This window comes from Nicotiana sylvestris, chromosome 1 (genome assembly GCF_000393655.2).
Source record: "Nicotiana sylvestris chromosome 1, ASM39365v2, whole genome shotgun sequence".
Classification (NCBI taxonomy): Eukaryota; Viridiplantae; Streptophyta; class Magnoliopsida; order Solanales; family Solanaceae; genus Nicotiana; species Nicotiana sylvestris.
Window position 1 is genome coordinate 62,065,448 of NC_091057.1, and position 20,710 is coordinate 62,086,157.

Genomic DNA, 20,710 nt, shown 5'->3' on the forward strand with positions numbered 1-20,710 from the left:
GTCAACATGTTTAACTCTGCATGCCTGTTCATTCCTTGCTATTTATGTGATGAATTGCAGAATCATGTTCCTTTCTTGATTGATCTTGATTTCCTCAATCTTCTGACTAATTGTAAAAGATTTTCTTACGAGCACTAATTTTACTCATCTGTTTAAAATTAATTGATTCCTTTCCTTTAGTGTGATGCTTTACCGTGCTGAATCACTTCCCAGAATAAGCCTATTTTGTATTTAGACTTGATTATTTACTTCATGCTTTTACTGCCCCTTACATGGCAATAATCAATCTGTATCAAACTGATTTCTTTCCTTAATTAATCAATGCTAGTATTCGTTAAGCAGTGATTCTTTAATTAAAGGGAATCACTTGTGTTAATTGATTCTGACTTGTGATTGTTTCCATGTTTGTGTTAGGACTTTACTTATTACCTTACTTTTCACTCGTTTTCAAAAACTATAAATACCCTGCACCCTTTTTCTTTCAAGCACACGAACAAAACTTGAGTTCAGAACACATACTCACATTCAAAATTTTCTCTCTTTTCTCTAATACTACTTGTGCTACTGCTGTGTCTAGCCGGCTAAAAGCCAAGGCTAGACTATGGAATCTTGCTTACTTTTACTTTCTGCACTTTGCTTCTCTACTGGTATGTTCTAGTTAATTTTTGAGCTCCAACAACAACATGTTCCTTTAAGTGTTTTCAGTTTCCCTCATTCTTGTCCACTTCTGTTTACGTTTCTGCAGTCAAATTATATTCCTAGCATGCTATAATGTTCCCTTTTCCCTTAGATTAATGCTTGCCCATGTGTTTGTTTTTTTAAGCATGCTCTGTTAGATACTTGTTGTGTTTGCTGACTTATAAAGCCCAAACCCCATATCCCTTCTATGTGTTTATGTTCTCAGGCTGGTTTGTGGGCATGCCAGCATCAGCTATTGCTGTGCATGACCAAACCTGACCCCTACTGGGGTCATATGCTTCATACAATGTATTGCCAAACCCCTTGACCCCTTTGTATGACTCTGATGTTGTGTGTTTGAGTTTTATTCATTACCCCAACTGATTTCAAACACTTCTGCTACTGATTACTTTCAAAAAATGGATTCGCCAGTCCAGTTTTTTTTAAACAAACTCTTTTTTAACTATGTTCTGCACTTCCACTATATTTCTAGAACTTAGGTTCTGCCTCTCTTGTGTGAGCCTTGACTTGGGACCCTGGAGTTCCCTCTGAACTTGGACACATGAGGGCTGGCCCTTCCACACTGCACTCATTTCTGTTTGGTTATGTAAACCTGGGTGTAAGCATTGCCCCGGGTCCCTTGAGACCCTTAGGGAACTTTGACACACCCAGGTGTGAGAAAGGCTTTGAAATTCTGGCACTGAAGTTGTTCATTACATAACTCAGAGAGGAAGTCAAGATCAGGCTTTCCTTGGTTGTAATTTTCTTATTTCTGCACTATTTTTTTAATTCAATCATCTAGGCTGTAATAATTTATAAACAATATTGGGGCTGGCTAGTGAAAAGGGATGGGTTGATTCTGTATGCTTTAGCTATTAGAAGGGTAGATAACATGCCTATAGGTATATTTTCGATGTGATCTGTTAGAAAACATGCCTATAGGATCTGCTTTGGTTTAATAAAATTTTGCATGTTTTACTTCCACACTTAGATATCATGTCTATAGGACCTAAATGGCTATAATTAGATATCATGCCTATAGGAACTCCGCTTTGAATCGAATAAATCCTGCCTACTCCACTTCATGTTCAATTAGATACCATGTCTATAGGACTAAAATCAGCTTTTAATACTTAGATGTCATGTCTGTAGGAATTAAAATCAACAATAATAGAGATCATGTATATAGGATCTAAAACGAGTTTAGCTAAAAGTCAATTTGACATGTACTCACCTGTTCTGAATCAGTTTAAATAACTTACCCTTTTAAATTAATACGGTTAGAAAGCATGCCTACAGGATCCAAGTCACTTGTTCAAAATTGTTTACTATTTTACTACTCCCAATCAGTAATAGATATCATGCTCATAGGACATCACTACTACGCCTAGGCAAGCCTTAGGTAACTACTTAAATAAAACCGGAATTGCCTTGGTCAATTACCAACTGCTACAACCAGCAGGCAGACCTGATTCTGACTTCTTTTCTGAGTTATATAATGAATCTGATTCTGACTCAAACTCTGCTTTAGGATTTTACAAAAATTCAGACCTTAATTGTGTTTTAAGTTATGCTACTTATATGAATTATTTGCGGAGGTATACATGAGCCTTATAATTGCTTGCATGTTTCCCTCTAAATGCAGTCCTACGTGTTCTTGCATGTCACCTTAGCCTTTTACCTTTAAACCAAAGAGTTAGCCTAAAATCTTCCCTCTTATAGGAATAGTAGTCCTAAATTCCTCCGGGACAGATAGAAATTGGACGAGTAATAGCATGCAATAGAGGTCAAGACTAATCTGCGCTTTAAGTACCTTAACGGGGTGGGAAGGGTAGATATGGATATGATGACCGGTGCGTTAATACCACGTGTATCCCCTCTTCTGAGGAGTATCATACCGGGCATTGCATTGAGGTGATCCATATTATAAACAAACCCAGGACCCCCCTTTATTTTTTGCAAACATGTCTAGCTTATAATTCTTTCAAGCCTTACCTTTCAATAATTGTTTTCAAACGTTTAACTTAAATCCCCACTTACTTGAGCCTTTATTTGTTTACTTGCTAAATTGCACAAATTCACAAAAAATCATCTGGCCGGGAACCACACTAGTGGATCTTGAGGGGTGTCTAACACCTTCCCTTTAGGATAATTTCAAGTTCTTACCCAATCTTTGGTAATCAAACCTAGTTGTAAATAAACTCTGTGGGTGTCCTAATGCTCCTTAAATCATTAGGTGGCGACTCTTCAACATACCCAATTCTCCAAAAAGGGGAATGAGTCATTACACCCCATGAATGTCGAAACCCGAAAACTCCTCTCCTAGCGGAAAAGGGGGAAAAAGGGGGGCGCGACATTCGGGTAGTGATATATGACTTGTTGAAATTATTGGTTGAAATCCCGAGGACCTCGGGTGAGTTTTGGATAGGTTTGGGTTGTGTTGCGCTCATTTTTCTTATGTTTCGACGATGTTTTTTCAAGCATAAATGATATCATATTGAACAAATGAGCTCCAATTTCTTTTTTTGATTGAAGCATTAGATCCGTATCGTAATTACGGACCCGTAGCAAAAAGAATGATCGAATTTGGACATCGTATGAGGATTTTAGGGTCATTTTACTAAGAATTAGGTTGCTAGATTTATCAGATTAATTACGAAATGGCCACTAGCAGCGTATTTAAAAATCTGCACTATTTGCAAATATTAAAACCTACATATCTCATTCATTATAAGGTCAAATTGAGTGATTCAAAAGCTAACTTGCCTAGAATTTCACAAGGAATCCATTGGAGGCATAAAATACGAGTTTAGGGATTGTTTGGAATGAGAAACGAGGCAGAATAGCTGGCAAAAAATATATAAAATTAGAGTTTGTTCATTCGGTCATATTTTGGGTTGGGGAGCTCGGATTTGGGGGATTTTGGAGGCGATTTTCACCATATGGATTGGGGTAAGTGTTCTCTACTCGGTTTTGGTTATATTTCATGAATCCATCATCATTTTTGGGATTTGATTGATGATTTCAAAGTGAAATTGAGGGAGTTAGGGTTTGAGTTTTGGAGAGTTTTAATTGAGGATTTAAGGGACCAAACGGAGTCCGATTTTGATAAATTTTATATGGTTAGACTCGGGAGAGAACGAGGTTATGATTCTACCATTTTGATTGATTTCGAGACGCGGGTCCGGGGGCCGAATTTTGGCCAATTTTGGATTTTGGCATATTTTATAGTTTTTATTATGGAATTCGATTCTTTGACACATGGTGATGGTATTAATCTGATTATGGTTAGATTCGGAGCTTTTGGAAACCGAGTCCAGAGACCAGGACATCTCGGAGTAGGATTTTATGCGGTTGAGGTAAGTAACAGCTTTAACTCTGGATTTGAGGGTATAGACTCGGAGAATTTGATATTATGTGATTGTTTGGAGGTGATACCCATGCTAGGTGACGAGCGTGTGGGTGTATACCTTGATGGATTGAGACTTGGTCCGTCCCGTGAGGCCTCATGGACATCATCTGTGTTTACGTAGTTACTTGTTGTTGAACTTGTCTGCCTTCATGTTAGAGATCATGCTTATGCTTTATTCATGCTCACATTATTTGTACTCAGTTATAGAAATTATTGTATATGTTTACCTCAGTCTATATTAATTGCTAATATACTGTGATATGTGATGTGAGTTGTGTCCCCTTATTTGTTGATGATGGTGAGGCTAGTGACGTACATGATTGAGTGAGACCGAGGGGCTGGTTGTGAGAATATTAATATCATAGCGCGTGAGTTGCGTAGCATGTGAGTTGACCGTGTGGGTCCAGGTATTGATGTCATAGCGCGTGAGTTATCCGCGTAGCACGTGAGTGACCGTACGGATCCAGGTATTGATATGGTCGCACGTGAGTTGTCCGTGCTTAGTGCTTGGGCTTTGGGAGCCACTCCAAAGTCTGTACACACCTCAGTGAGTGCAGAGTGTTGAGTGTATTGAGTGTTGAGTGTTGAGTGCTGAGTGCGAGTGTTGAGTGATGGAGTGACATTGTTGTGAAGTTGCATTTACTTTAGTTGTTGCTGCATTTATCTGTTAAATTTCTTTGTGGTATTTACTGAGTTATGGAATTTACCTGTTTATTCATGTTTATTTTTTTAAAAAATTGTGAAAATAAATAATTAGACTGTTTTACATAGCTCGTCACTACTTCTCAGTTCCTTAGTTATTTCTGTTACTACTGAGTCGGTTGTACTTATACTATACCTTGCACTTTATGTGCAGATCCAAGTGAGTTAGAGCGCGGTGATCGTTGAGTTCAGGCCGGCTATCTCTGGAGACTACAAAGTAGCTGCTAGCGTCCACAAGACCTTGTTTCCTCTTGTCATTTCTTCTTTTGGACAGTTAGACAGTTATATATCTTAGTTTATAGTTTTAGACGCTCATGACTTAGTGACACCTAGATGTTTGGGACTCGTTTCCGTAGTTTATACTCCCTCCGTTTCAATTTATGTGAACCTATTTCCTTTTTAGTCTGTGCCAAAAAGAATGACCCATTTCCTTATTTGGAAACAATTTACCTTTACACAAAGATTTATAGCCACACATAATAGATGTGCCTCATATTAGACCACAAGATCAAAAGTCTTCTCTCTTTCCTTAAACTCCGTGCCCAGTCAATTGGGTTCACATAAATTGAAACGGATGGAGTATTATTTATATTTAGAGTTGGTTCAGTTTATCAAGAATTAAATTATTGGAAGTGTTTTATTAAATTCTTATAATCAAATTAGTAGTAATATTCTTGGAATAGGCTTGCCTTGTAACACGATAGGCGTCATCACGACCATGGTTAGATTTTGGGTCGTGACACCCCCCCCCCCAAATATTTTTCAATTACACATTTAAAGGTAAATGTTTTTTTATGCAAGATGAGCATGATTTTAAAATATGGGTCAAGTTGGGCGGATTGGGTTATGACCCATTGTTTAGCCCATCTTGACCCAGCCCATCTTAGCCCAAGTACACTTTGGGATGAGTTGGTCAATGATCCATTTATTGACCTAACCCATCTTGACCCGCCTAAATTCAGCTCAACCCGCTCATTTGCCAACCCTATTCACGACTTACAAATATTCACCATGCTATTTTTAATGGAAACTAAGATACGTAAATAAACCACTCAACTTCGAGAATGAGCAATATTTTCCTTCCTACTATTAATAAGGCACAGTTTGACGTGCTTGGGGTCATCAGGGGTATTTCGGAGAAAACTGCATCTATTTTGGCCTCAGTTTGAGCTCCCTCCAGTTAAAGATTGAGGTGTATCCAGTTGCAATATGGGTTAGGAAGGTATCTTGGTAACTACATTAATATAAAATAATTTTATTGGCTCAAACAAGGAGTTACTGTAGCTCCTTTGAAATTTGATAATCTGTTTGACGATTTTACCTTCTTGCTTCCATCATGATCATGTTTTCTTTCAAGGCAAACTCATTCCACGCGGGACCCACTCTTTGCTGTTTGGAGTTTATCTCCTTCTGGTCATGCTGCTTAGTGGGGGTATTTTAGAGAATGAAGTTTGTTCATACCATGTGACGATCCTTCAGCATATTTAAGTGTGCAAACCTTTTTGTCCTGGGCCCACTATTATACTGGAGTAACTTTTTTACGTTTTTGCTATAATAGTACTACTATTTTTTTTCTTTTTTATTAGTATTACTATTTGATTTACTCCAATTTATACATTTCAATTGACAGTAAAAGGACAAGTTTAACTACCTATTTTCAGGCCAAAAAAAGAGAAAAAAACTATGTGTGGAGCTTGGTTTGGGATCTTAGGGTATTTTATTGGAAGGATTAGTTTTTATTGTGATGATGATTGAGTTTTTCTCCTATTTTTATTTCTATTTGTTTTGTACTAACATTTTTATTATTTTATTTATTGTAAATGAACTCTACTGCATAGACCATAAATTTTTAAATTGCCAATTTTCACTAATAATTGAGGTCAAACAAATTTATTATAAAACATGTACTCTTAATTGTTATATTGAAGTGGATGATCATTGATAAGGATGCCCGAGATTCATAAGAGTTAATCAAACGTCAAACTCTAGCCACTTAAGTGAGAAGTCAATGCATACAAGGTATAATTGAGATCATCAAAAAGTAAATTAGTCCGCAAACATTTTTCAAAACATGTTAATTTGCTAACACATATACAACTTCTGAACTCATAAGAATACTATTGACCTACTATTTTGAGGAAGAAATTTAAAAGTAATAAAATTATAAAGAAGAATCATTCGAATTATGTTTATTTTTTAAAATTTTAAGAAAACTTTCTAAATATCCAAACGTGCTTCTTATAATAATTCAATATTTTTGCTGGGAAACACTGTTTTCCAAACGAAATCAATGAAATAAATTTGAACACAAGAGAGGATTCAGGATTTGACCTTATCTGTTCGAATTCAAATTCTACTATAGTCCATTTAATTTATAAGTTCGAGATTTAATAGCTGCACTTGAATAATAAATTTTTTAACACATACACAAAATTTGGGCCATACCTGGTAGATTCGAATAAATTACAATGCACACTACAACGCCCTGGATTGATCACGTGAATAATAATTAAAATATCAAAAGGTAATGACATTATCCTATAAATAATCTTCTCGCAAAAGCAATATAAAAAAAGAATATGTATTATAATAAACAACAACAAGTGCAGTGTAATCCAATAAAGTACAACTATCATAAATAATAATTATGCCCGTATGAAAAATATAAAACCGTCCTGAAAAAACAATCCATAGTTAAAAATACCATTCAAAAATAAGAATGAGTAGTAAGTCTTGCATACTTTAAAGTTTGAAATAAATTTAATTTCTCATGAACAACAAATTTAAATTACAATAAGCTTTTGATTCCTTTGACTATCTAAAACAAGGAAAGCATAGCAAAAATACGACTGAGAATGAAATTCATAAGATGCAACACAATATTCCGGCATATGTTGTTGGGCCCGTGCTCAGCACGGGCTGGCATTTACTAGTTACATAATATTCCTTATTTTTATCAAGCTCTCTTCTACGTCTTTTATTGTTAAATAAATTGATTTAAATATCTCTTAATTTTTACTTACTTTAGTGTTGATGTATTAACCATTTCAGCTGTTGGAATATATTCTAAACGATTATATAGAATGAGGTGGACATAAGTGATAAGATCAATCAAAGTAATAATGGCCCAATAAGAAGAGAAAATAGTAGGACTAGTGATAATAAGGAAAAAGATAAAAACACCTAGCCAGCCAATAGATACTTGCCGATGGTTTGAAATTCTTGCCCCAATGTGATGAGATACAAAATGAGATGAAGGCAGAAGAACATAGGGCTCTAGGTTCTTCAGTTGATAGAGAAGAAGTGTTCGATAAAATTAAGGAAATGAGCCCTCATCCGTTAATATCTATGTCTGTAAAAGAAAAGGAACTAAAAGATATTGGGTCTTCAGAACAGACCACCTCAACTCAGCCCAACAAAAATAAACGGTCAACTCAGCCCAACAAGAATAAAGGAAGGAAGCCCAATATTGCATCTACATTCATCCAGCCTGATAAAAGAGAAACAAGTTTACTGCATAGTTATTTCTAGAAATAGTACACATGTTTATAGAGAATAATTTCTAACATTGAAATTACAAATTAGTTATAGTATAGCCAATAAGAGATAGGATAGCTGGAGTTAGTTATTAGAGAAAGATTCTTTCTTAATTGTATATAATAGGAACATCTGTACAGTTCTTTTACAACAAGGAAATATACAGCATACAAAAATTATCTCAGATTTCTCTAAAATCCTACATGGTATCAGAGCTTTAGGTGCTCTTTCTCTCGTCTTTTTCATGGCTCCTTCCAATGATGAACAAACACCTTTGGCCTCTCCTACTTCTGCAAATTCTGTTGTCATGGATTCATCTAATTCTTATTATCTTCTCCCTTCTGATTCACCAGGAATGGTATTAGTCAATACTCTTTTTGATGGAAAAGGATATGCTGGATGGAGCAGGGCCATAGTGATTCCCCTTTCAGCTAAGAATAAACTTGGTTTCATTGATGGTTCTTCTTCAGAACCTACGTGGATCCTCAACTCCCTTTCAAAGGATATAGCTAAATCTGTGCTCTACTCGAAAACTGTAAAAGAAATCTGGAAAGATTTAGCTACCAGATTTGGACAGTGCAATGGTGCACAGCTATACCAACTTCAAAAGGAGTTATCAGATGCAGTCCAGGGTGCTTCAGACATAGCAGGTTATTTCACAAAGGTTAAGAAGGTCTGGTATGAACTTGATGCTTTAAACACATTTGATCACTGTACCTGTAAGTGTATCTGTGATGGTAAGTTGAAAACCATGAAATCACATCAGGATGGAAGACTTATACAGTTTCTCATGGGGCTCAATGAAGCTTACTCAGGTGTAAAAAGTAGCATCTTAATGATGGATCCCTTGCCCTCAGTCCATCATGCTTACTCTTTGCTTATTCAAGATGAAAAACAACGAGAAGTGCATGTAACATCGCATCCCACTCAAGCAGCTTTCATGGTGTCCAACCATAAGTTCACTGGAGGACAGAAGTCTACAAACACACAAAAATTCAATGGAGGATTCAAAACAAATTTTGAGAAACAGAAAGGAGGAAAGTTCTGCGCCTATTGTAAGATGACTAATCATGTTGTTGAAAATTGTTACAGGTTGATTGGTTTTCCACCAAATTTCAAGTTCACTAAAATAAAGAGGTTTCAAGCATCAGCACACAGCAATGCATCAGTTGTTGAGACTGAAGCAAATAACACACAGTCCATTCAGGAAATGGGAGCAACTTCTAATGCAAATGTCATAACTCAAGAATAGTTTTCACAATTGTTTCAGTTACTTCAATAGGTGAAGGTTGGCCAACAAAATGAACAGAATTCTGATGCTAATGTCTCTGTCAACTGTGCTAGCATCATTACACCTCTTTTAGACCCTAAAACTTTTTCACTATCTTGTCATACTAGCTCACATTCATGGATACTTGACTCTGGAGCTTCAGAACACATGACCTATGACAGAACCATTTTGAAAAATATTACACCCCTTTCAGCAGCATTGTATGTTAATTTGCCAAACTCACAAAGACTAAAGGTCACTTACAAAGGAAGTGTAACAGTCCTATCCGACCTTGTTTTGCATAATGTGCATTTTGTACCTGATTTTAGGTTCAATCTCCTCTCAGTCCACAAGTTCACTACTCAGCTGAGTTGTTTATTGATTTTTGCTTCCTTTGGTGCTATATTGCAAGCCCCTTCAATGAAGAGGCCAGTGGTTCTTGGTGAAGTTAAGGAAGGTCTCTATCTACTCAAGTCAGCTCCACTCAAGCCTAGCACATTATCAACCAAAATCCAGCCCAGTTCTTTTTCAGTTTCTCCTAAAGCAGTTTTTGCAGATAGAATAGTATCTAAGTCTGTTTGTAATAGCACTATTAGTAGTGGCACTTCTCAGTCTCCTTCTAGCAGTAAAACTAGTCCTAGTTCTGTTTCTCCTAATGTAAGCCTATGGCACAAAAGATTAGGGCATATGCCTTTTACTAGTATGAAGAATATTTCAAGTTTTTATTTGCCATCTATTAGCAATTTTGATAATCATTGTGAAGTTCGTTCTAAGGCTAGACAAGCAAAACTTCCTTTTCCTCTCAGTAGTATCTCTACCAAATCTATTTTTGAACTTATTCATGTCGATACTTGTGGACCCTACAAAGCTAATACACATGATGGTTATAGATATTTTCTTACAATTGTGGATGACTTTAGCAGAGGTACATGGACCTACTTGCTTAAAACCAAAAGTAATGCATTCATCATTCTCAAATTTTTTCTAGCCATGGTAGAAAGGCAATTCAACACAAAATTTAAGATCATTAGGTCTGATAATGCAAAGGAAGTGGGATCTAGTCTGTCTCATTCAGATTTCTTAGCCGCTCATGGAATCATTCACCAAACTACTTGTGTTGGTACACCACAACAGAATGGGGTCGTCGAAAGAAAATACAAACATCTTCTAGAAACTTGTAGGGCACTACTTTTCCAATCTCATTTGCCTTTGTCCTACTGGGGATAGTGTTTGTTGACTGCTACTTATCTCATTAATACATTCCCTTCAAGAGTGTTGAATTTCAGATCACCATATGAAGTTTTGTTTGGCAAGACCCCTTCTTATGAGTCTCTTAGATGTTTTGGATGTTTGTGCTATGCCTCTCCCTATCTCATCTCAGATCAAAGCTTGATCCAAGGGCAGTAAAATGTGTATTCATTGGTTACCCTTTCAATCAAAAAGGTTATAAACTGCTGGATTTGGACAGTCATAAAATTTTTGTTTCTAGGGATGTCAAGTTTCATGAAAACATTTATCATTTCTCTACTCTTCCTGCCAATGCTACAATTTTTCCCATCTCTGGCACTGTCTTGCATGATACACCTGGTGATCTACCTTCTTTTCCTCCTAGTTCACATCCATCTTCTCCTACCACTTCTGTCTCTCCTAGTTTAAGGTCACTTTCATCTCCTACCCCTACACTTTCTATTTTTTCACCTAGTTTGTCTAGTCCCTCTTTCACTCCTGTGTTTTCTCCAACTCCTTTGCCTGCAGTCAGAAAATCAACAAGAGTCTCAAATCCCCCTCCTTATTTGGCTGATTATGTGTGCAATGTTGTTTATCTAACTGATCTTACCTCTGCTTGTTTTGTAGTTTCTCCCTCACCTCCTGTATTGCCTTTTTCTGCTCTTTCTCATTCTAATAAGTCACTTTTTAGTTCTATCTTACATATACAAGAACCTACCACTTTCTTCCAAGCCTCTTTACACCATTGTTGGCAGGAGGCTATGGCTAATGAATTTCAAGCTTTGGAGGCTAATCAAACCTGGGAAGTGGTGGAACTGCCTAAAGGACATAGAGCACTACCTTGCAAATGGGTGTACACAGTGAAGTATAAAACATATGGAAGTATTGAAAGATTTAAAGCTAGACTAGTAGTTCGAGGGGATACTCAACAAGAGGGAATTGATTATACAGAAACCTTTTTCCCCGTGGTCAAGATGACCACTGTGAGGTGCCTTTTGGCAGTAGCCGGCATGAAGCCTCCTACCTCTCATCATCATCAACAACAACAACAACAACCCAGTATAATCCCACAGTGGGGTCTGGGGAGGGTAATATGTACGCAGACCTTACCCCTACCCCGAAGGGTAGAGAGGCTGTTTCCAGGAGACCCTCGACTCAAAAAGCAACAGAAGCCGATATATTAGTACCATAAAAATGCATAATAAAATAACAGCAATACAATAATAGCAATACAATAGATATGAAATACAGAATACGACATACGAAAAAGATGACTGGTATAGTAAGACTAGCAGGTAAAGCTCTGCATCAATAGATGACCAATGACATTCTTAGTCTAACTCCTAACTGGCTAGTCTCACTCTATTGTGATGTAGAAATATTTACAACTCTCTCCTAACCTACAACCTTAATACTCGACCTCCATAATTCCCTGTTAAGGGCCATGTCCTCAGTAATCCGAAGTCGCGCCATGTCCTGTCTGATCACCTCTCCCCAATACTTCTTAGGTCGTCCTCTACCTCTCCGTGTGTCCACTACAGCCAGTCGCTCACACCTCCTCACCGGTGCATCAGTGCTCCTCCTCTGAATGTGCCCGAACCATCTGAGTCTTGCTTCCCGCATCTTGTCCTCTATGGGGGCCACGCCCACCTTCTCTCGAATATCTTCATTCCTAATCTTATCCATTCTTGTATGCCCGCACATCCACCTCAACATCCTCATCTCCGCTACTTTCATCTTCTGGATGTGTGAGTTCTTTACCGGCCAACACTCAGTTCCATATAACATGGCAGGCCTAACCACTGCTCTATAAAACTTACCTTTTAGTAACGGTGGCACTTTTTTATCACACAAGACTCCCGACGCTAACCTCCACTTCATCCACCCCACCCCTATACGGTGTGTGACATCCTCGTCAATCTCCCCGATCCCCTGAATAACCGATCCAAGGTACTTGAAACTACCCCTTTTGGGAATGACTTGAGAGTCAAGCCTCACTTCAACTCCCGCTTCCGTCGGCTCAACTCCAAATTTGCACTCGAGGTATTCCGTCTTCGTCCTGCTCAACTTGAAACCTTTAGACTCAAGAGCATGTCTCCAAATCTCTAGCCTCTCGTTGACGCCGCCTCGTGTCTCGTCAATTAGAATAATGTCATCAGCAAATAGCATGCACCATGGCACCTCCCCTTGAATATGATGAGTCAGTGCATCCATCACCAGGGCAAATAGGAATGGGCTGAGCGCAGACCCTTGGTGCAACCCCGTAATAACTGGAAAGTGTTCAGAGTTGCCTCCTACTGTCCTAACCCGAGTCTTAGCTCCATCATACATGTCTTTAATCACCCTAATATAGTCAATCGGGACCCCTTTATCCTCTAAGCAGCTCCATAAGACCTCCCTAGGAACCTTATCGTACGCTTTCTCCAAATCAATAAACACCATGTGAAGATCCTTCTTCCTATCCCTGTACTGTTCCACCATCCTCCTAATAAGGTGGATAGCTTCTGTGGTAGATCGTCCCGGCATGAACCCGAACTGGTTGTCTGAAATAGACACCGTCCTTCGCACTCTCATTTCTACCACTCTCTCCCAAACTTTCATGGTATGACTTAGTAATTTGATGCCCCTATAGTTGTTACAGCTCTGGACATCACCTTTGTTCTTATACAACGGGACCATTGTACTCCACCTCCACTCTTCAGGCATCCTATTAGTCTTGAATATAACACTAAACAATGCAGTAAGCCATTCCAAGCCTGCTCTACCCACACACCTCCACAGTTCAACCGGAATTTCGTCTGGCCCGGTAGCTCTGCCCCCTCTCATCTTACGCATTGCCTCCCTGAATTCATCGATCTCGATGTCCCTACAATTATCTAATTCATGGTGATTGTCGGCATTCCTCAATTCCCCAGGTCTAATATCTTGATCTCCTTCTTCACTTAGAAGTTTATGAAAGTAGGTCTGCCACCTCCTCTTAATCTGGTCATCTCCCATCAGAACTTTGCCGTCGTCATCTTTTATGCACCTCACCTGGTCTAAGTCTTCGAGTTATCCTCTCTCTCGCCTTAGCGAGTCGGAATAACTTCTTCTCCCCTCCTTTGTTCCTTAGTTCCTCATACAGACGAGCAAAAGCTGTCGTCTTAGCCTCCGTCACTGCCATCTTTGCCTCCTTCCTAGCTACCTTATACCTCTGACTGTTCTCTCTCTTCTCCTCCTCGTTAGTGCTCCCTACTAACTGCAGGTAAGCCGCTTTCTTCGCTTCCACTTTACCTTGGACAAGTGCATTCCACCACCAATCTCCTTTATGACCACCATTGCGGCCCGTAGATATCCCTAACACCTCTCTCGCCGCCTTTTTTATACAGTCCGCCGTCATCGACCACATTGTGTTTGCGTCCCCACCTCTTCTCCAAGCTCCCATTGTCGATAACCTTCCTTCCAACTCCTTAGCTTTATCCTTAGTTAAGGCGCCCCACCTAATCCTAGGGCGTCCTTGTACTGACCTCTTCTTCCTCCTTATCCTAATACAAATGTCCATCACCAAAAGCCTATGCTGTGTTGAGAGGGTCTCACCGGGGATAACCTTGCAGTCCTTGCACAACCTTCTGTCGCATCTCCTGAGGAGGAGATAGTCAATCTGAGTATTCGCCACCGAACTTTGGTAAGTAACCAAATGTTCATCCCGTTTCGTAAAACTCGAGTTCGCAATGACTAGATCGAAAGCCTTGGCAAAGTCCAACAGCGCAATGCCCCCTCCGTTCCGCTCTCCGTAACCAAAGCCGCCATGCACCTCAGTGTACCCACTTGCAGATGACCCAATATGACCATTGAAATCTCCTCCTATGAATAACCTCTCAGAAGGCGGTATACTACGAACAATCTCATCCAACCCCTCCCAAAAGCACCTCTTAATATCCTCATCTAAGCCTGCTTGCGGTGCGTACGCGCTAACGACATTTAAAGTACCCTCACCTACCACCAACTTAATAGTCATTAGTCTATCATTCACCCGCCTGACCTCTACCACGGACTCTCTAAGATGACTATCTACCAGGATACCCACTCCATTCTTACCCCTCAGGATACCAGAGTACCACAACTTATACCCATCCACGTTTTTCGCCCTCGATCCGACCCACCTAGTCTCCTGGACACACGCTACATTAATCTTCCTCTTCTGCAGGATTTTCGCCAACTCTATGGATTTACTAGTTAGTGAACCTATGTTCCATGATCCGATTCTCAACCTATAGGCTCCCTTGCCCCCTCTACCTCCCCTGCTACCCGACCCACCCCTAACCCCAGCCCCCACTCTGCCCCACCTGAGGACATTCCCTTATTCTATCATCCCAGACTGCAGCCACTACACCTACAACTATCTAGAGAAGACTCGCTAGTGCACAACGTACGCAAATCAAACAAGAAGGAAACCAGTGGTAACTAGTATCCTAGTTGAAAGGTTTAACTATTGCGAAGTAAAGTAACAGTAATTTAGCTAACACCAAAAGGGAAACAGTAAAACAGGAGGTACCAACTCCTGATAACAAAACCTGTGGCTGATTTGTTGTACTCAATGCAGTTGTGCGCTCACGCACCACTTCCTACCGCCCTTTGCTGACACTCGCCCAGGTCGCTCTCCTTTGTCAGTGCTCGTGCGCCCAACTTGTCTCCAATACTCCGAGAATTCCTGAAAACACAGAAAATACCACGACCCAAAAACCAGCAGGAGCTATGACCGCTACCACTGGTATAGCCCCAACAATATAGAATGTACCAAGAACGGAGAAGAAGACAAAAAATATTGAAGAAAATGATGACGTGAAGCAAGACAGAACAAGTGCCCTTCTCAACTAAAAATTCAACTATATAGAGTCTTGATAGACCAACTCAAATCAAATCTTCGGGTCCCTAAAAACCTTTGGGTTAGCTAAAAACAATATTGAAGGAAAATACAAAGTATGAAATTAAAACCAAAAAGTATGAAATTATTGCTAAATATCAGAAAGTGGGTTAAAATAGAAGAAAAAATAACCAAAAGGACGAATACAGAAAAATGGAGATCAGGCAGAAACTTACCAAAATAAGTTTAATATTCAAAATGGATCAATGCCTTTATATTTCTACTATCATCGAAAACGACAAAGGAAGATCAGGAATGGGTACCACTTTGTATAATTTAATATTTGAAATTTACAAATCTCGGTGATAGAGAAAGTGTAAAGAAAGAACCCGTACAAACAGAGTGAGAATGCGAAACTCTGAAAAGTATGTCAGAGAAACGCCGGAAGTTGGAGAACATGCGCGGCGGAGAGCGACAGTGGGGTTTAACAAAGAGAGGCAGTGAAAAACAGGTTGGAGATACTAGATTTAGATCTAGATCAATAAAAGATGCAGAAATATAACATCACCAATTAAAACTTTTAGATCAAATTAAAGGCCTCTGTATAAAATTCTATATATATAAAAATTATATATTCATATGTTAGTTGGTACGATTTTTCGACCCTGGTAGCATATTACAGTTAATTATAAAAAGGAAGATTCAAATATGGAGCTGATCATGTTTGCAAATTAAAGAAGTCACTCTATGGACTCAAGCAAACCTCTAGGCAATGGTATGCCAAGCTCACTGCTGCTTTGAGTTTTAAAGGATTCTCTCATTCACTCAATGACTACTCTCTATTTTCTAAGAAAATACCCAAGGGAGTTTGTATTCTTGCAGTCTATGTCGATGACATTCTTTTAGCAGGAGATGACTTTACAGAAATGACATTACTAAAGGCTTTCCTTCATTTAGAGTTCAAGATTAAAGATCTTGGACATGCTCATTTTTTTCTAGGTATGAAAATTATCAGAGAATCACAAGGTTTGATTGTTACACAGAGAAAGTTTACCTTTGAACTTTTGTCTGATTTTGATTATTTTGACAAAAGACCTGTGGCTTCCCCGCTTGAACCTTCCACAAAATTGCGCGCTGATGTTGGTGATTTGTTACCGGATCCCACGATTTATAGAAGACTACTAGGGAAATTAATTTTTTTGACTCATACACGCCCATATTTGTCCTTTGCCGTGCAACATTTAAGCCAATATATGCTGACTCCTCGACAACCTCATCTTAATACAGAACTTCATTGTCTCCGGTATCTATTATCCAATCCGGGTCTTGGTTTGTTTTTTCGGACAGACTCCTCTTTCAAGCTTTCAGCTTTTTGTGATTCAGATTGGGGTTCTTGTCTGGAAACTCGTCACTCCATTTGTGGATATTTCATCAGTCTTGGTGGTTCTCATGTGTCTTGGAAATCCAAGAAACACCTATCATTTCCCTTTCGTCCACTGAAGCTGAATACCGCTCTATGTGTCGCGTGATTGCTGAAATCACATGGCTTGTTCGACTACTTTCCGATCTCACTGTTTCTCCTTTACTCCCGGTACCTCTTCACTCCGACAGTCAGACGGCCATCCATATCGCCAAGAGCCCGGTGTTGCACGAAAGAACCAAGCATGTAGAGCTTGATTGCCATTTTGTTCGCCAACAATTTCTCGCCGGACTAATTTCCCTCAACTTTGTTCCTTCTGCTTCTCAAATAGCTGATGTCTTTACTAAACCCTTGGCTGGTTTTCATCATCAACAACTCATCGACAAGTTGGGGTTGTTTCTCACCCCTCCAACTTCGGGGGGGGGGATGATGAGATACAGAATGAGATGAAGGCAAAAGAACATAGGGCTCTAGGTTCTTCAGTTGATAGAGAAGAAGTGTTCGATAAAATTAAGGAAATGAGCCCTCATCCGTTAATATCTATGTCTGTAAAAGAAAAGGAACTAAAAGGTATTGGGTCTTCAGAACAGACCACCTCAACTCAGCCCAACAAGAATAAAGGGTCAACTCAGCCCAACAAGAATAAAGGACGGAAGCCCAATGTTGCCTCTACATTCATCCAGCCTGATAACAGATAAACAAGTTTACTGCATAGTTTCTTCTAGAAATAGTACACCTGTTTATAGAGAATAATTTCTGACATTGAAATTACAAATTAGTTATAGTATAGCCAATAAGAGATAGGACAACTGAAGTTAATTATTAGAGAAAAATTCTTTCTTAATTGTATATAATAGAAATATCTGTACAGTTCTTTTACAACAAGGAAATATACATCATACAAAAATTCTCTCAGATTTCTATAAAATCCTACACAATGACATTAATTTTTCAAGCCATGGCAATTGGATATGCTTTGGATATATTCCCTTGCTAGATATTCATTTCCTATTGAGATTTATTTCCTTTTCTTTCTGTCCTTTTTCTTGGTGAGATAAGTTCCAACGTTTCAATCAGATCTCCAACAATAACTAAAGCAAGAAAACCTTGAAAAATAATTTATCACCCATTTGCTTCACACGGCAAAATATATAAAATAAAGACTTAGCTTTTACTTGATCACAATAAACAAAGACTTATAAAAAACTTTAGAAAATTGACCATGTTACAAGTGGGATAATAACTACTACTCCTAATTTATGTGAATTTATTTTCTTTTTGGTTCGTTCCAAAGAGAATGACCTCTTTCTAAATTTAAACACAATTTAGCTTAAAGTTTCAATTTCACCGGAAGTTTTTTTATAACTACACATACCAAACCCTATTCTAATATGTTTAGGACCAAAAATTTTAAAAAGAATTATTATATTTTATATTTGGTGTCCAATCAAATAGGGCAAGAGTACTATAACTTTTTTCTGTGTTTACATCGTGCGGAAGTCCCACAAACCATGTAAATCTAGTCAGCAAAGACGGAGACATTTCCCCTTTGCCTTATCCACTATTGTATTAACGTCAATTATTTGCCCCCCACTAAGCTGTGGCGCCTCTCCGCAGCATCTTACAACCAAACTGCACATGTTTTTATAGGGTTTCCTCTAAGGTAACCTTAGCTCACCACTCAAACAACTTTCTTTTCTCTTTTGCTTGCGGTTTCTTCAACTCAAAAATATGCCTTCACTTCTTCAAATATTCCTTCCTTTGTTTCCGTTCTTTTTCTTTGTTTCTTTCTCAGTTTCTCATGGACCCTTTTTGCCTAAGGCCATTATTCTTCCTGTAAACAAAGATCTGTCCACTTTTCAGTATGTTACTCAAGTTTACATGGGTGCTCATCTTGTTCCTACCAATTTAGTTGTAGATCTTGGAGGTTCGTTTCTCTGGACTAATTGTGGCTTAACTTCTGTATCTTCAAGTCAGAAACTTGTCCCCTGTAATTCACTCAAGTGCTCAATGGCTAAACCTAATGGTTGCACTAACAAGATTTGTGGTGTACAATCAGAAAATCCTTTCACAAAAGTGGCTGCAACAGGGGAATTAGCAGAGGACATGTTTGCTGTGGAATTCATAGATGAGTTAAAAACAGGTTCAATTGCTTCAATACATGAATTCTTGTTTTCTTGTGCATCAACTACTTTGTTACAAGGTCTTGCTAGAGGTGCCAAAGGAATGTTAGGACTTGGAAATTCAAGAATTGCATTGCCATCTCAGTTGTCTGATACATTTGGTTTCCAGAGGAAATTTGCTCTCTGTTTGTCTTCTTCAAATGGTGCTATAATATCTGGTGAAAGTCCTTACTTGTCACTTTTGGGTCATGATGTTTCAAGATCTATGCTTTACACACCTTTGATTTCATCTAAAAATGGTGTTTCAGAAGAGTATTACATCAATGTCAAATCCATAAAAATTAATGGCAATAAACTGTCTTTAAACATATCTTTGTTTACAATGGATGAAGAAGGTGTTGGCGGGACAAAGATTAGTACAATTTCCCCTTTTACTAGCATGAAAAGCTCAATTTATAGGACATTTATGGAAGCTTATGAAAAAATTGCTATTTCCGTGAATTTGACTAAAGTGGAATCCATAGCACCATTTGAGCTTTGCTTTAGCACAGAGGGGATAGATGTCACAAAAGTGGGGCCAAATGTTCCAACTATGGATCTTGTGTTGCAAAGTGAAATGGTTAAGTGGAGGATTTATGGGAGAAATTCAATGGTGAAAGTAAGTGATGAAGTGATGTGTTGGGGATTTTTGGATGGAGGGGTGAATCAAAAGGCTTCAATTGTTATAGGGGGTTACCAGTTGGAGAATAATCTTTTGGAGTTTAACTTGGGAACTTCTATGCTTGGATTTACTTCTTCACTGTCTACAGCAGAAACAAGCTGTTCTGACTTCATGATCCATTCTGTATCGAAAGATTCAGCTTTTGATTCTTGACACCAAATCCTTAACCCAAGATTTTGAATTGTGGATCAATTCCCCTTTGTATAGTTGTCTAAGAACATGTATTGGCTCCTATACATAATCATGACTTGGCCAATCTTAGGATATATAACTAGTTTATTGGTGAGGAAGAGATTCTTGGTTTTGGTTATGACTTATGAGTGTTTTTTGACTCCCTTTTGAGAAAATTTTGGTACGTAACATCTATTTTTCAAGTTCCTGATTAAAGAATGTATTAGTTCTGATCTTCCCTATGCTACTTTGCTATTTAGTTTGATGTATGTATTGTTCTGTAGTAGTGTAAAGACTTCACACATAACAAAAAATAGCTCATGTTTTTAAGTTTTACCCGACCTAGTCGATATTGTACATATTTTAAAAACAGTAGCTCTTGCAAATTCAAAATATGTATTCTTACAACCATTGCTTCTAAAAGCTATGGAGTTAAATTTGTGTTCTCACAACCACTGTTTTCACTCTCTCTTCTTCTCACATCTTTTACATATGTTTCAAGGGGCCGTCGCCATTACTGTTTCTCCCCCTATGTCACCTGGTTGCAGCGTAGAAGTCCACCATTGAAGACCATTCAAAGCTTTGGTTTCGAAAATAAGACTTTTT

At 38.5% G+C, this 20,710-nt stretch overlaps 1 protein-coding gene across 1 annotated transcript; it reads left to right on the top strand.

Moving 5' to 3' along the window:
* The first annotated feature begins 18,682 nt into the window (after nucleotides 1–18,682).
* On the top strand, nucleotides 18,683–20,369 carry LOC138877372 (probable aspartic proteinase GIP2). The gene has a single exon (XM_070156998.1). It carries the CDS (start codon nucleotides 18,821–18,823, stop codon nucleotides 20,084–20,086), a length of 1,266 nt encoding a protein of 421 aa, XP_070013099.1. The 5' UTR covers nucleotides 18,683–18,820; the 3' UTR covers nucleotides 20,087–20,369.
* The last annotated feature ends 341 nt before the right edge of the window (nucleotides 20,370–20,710 follow it).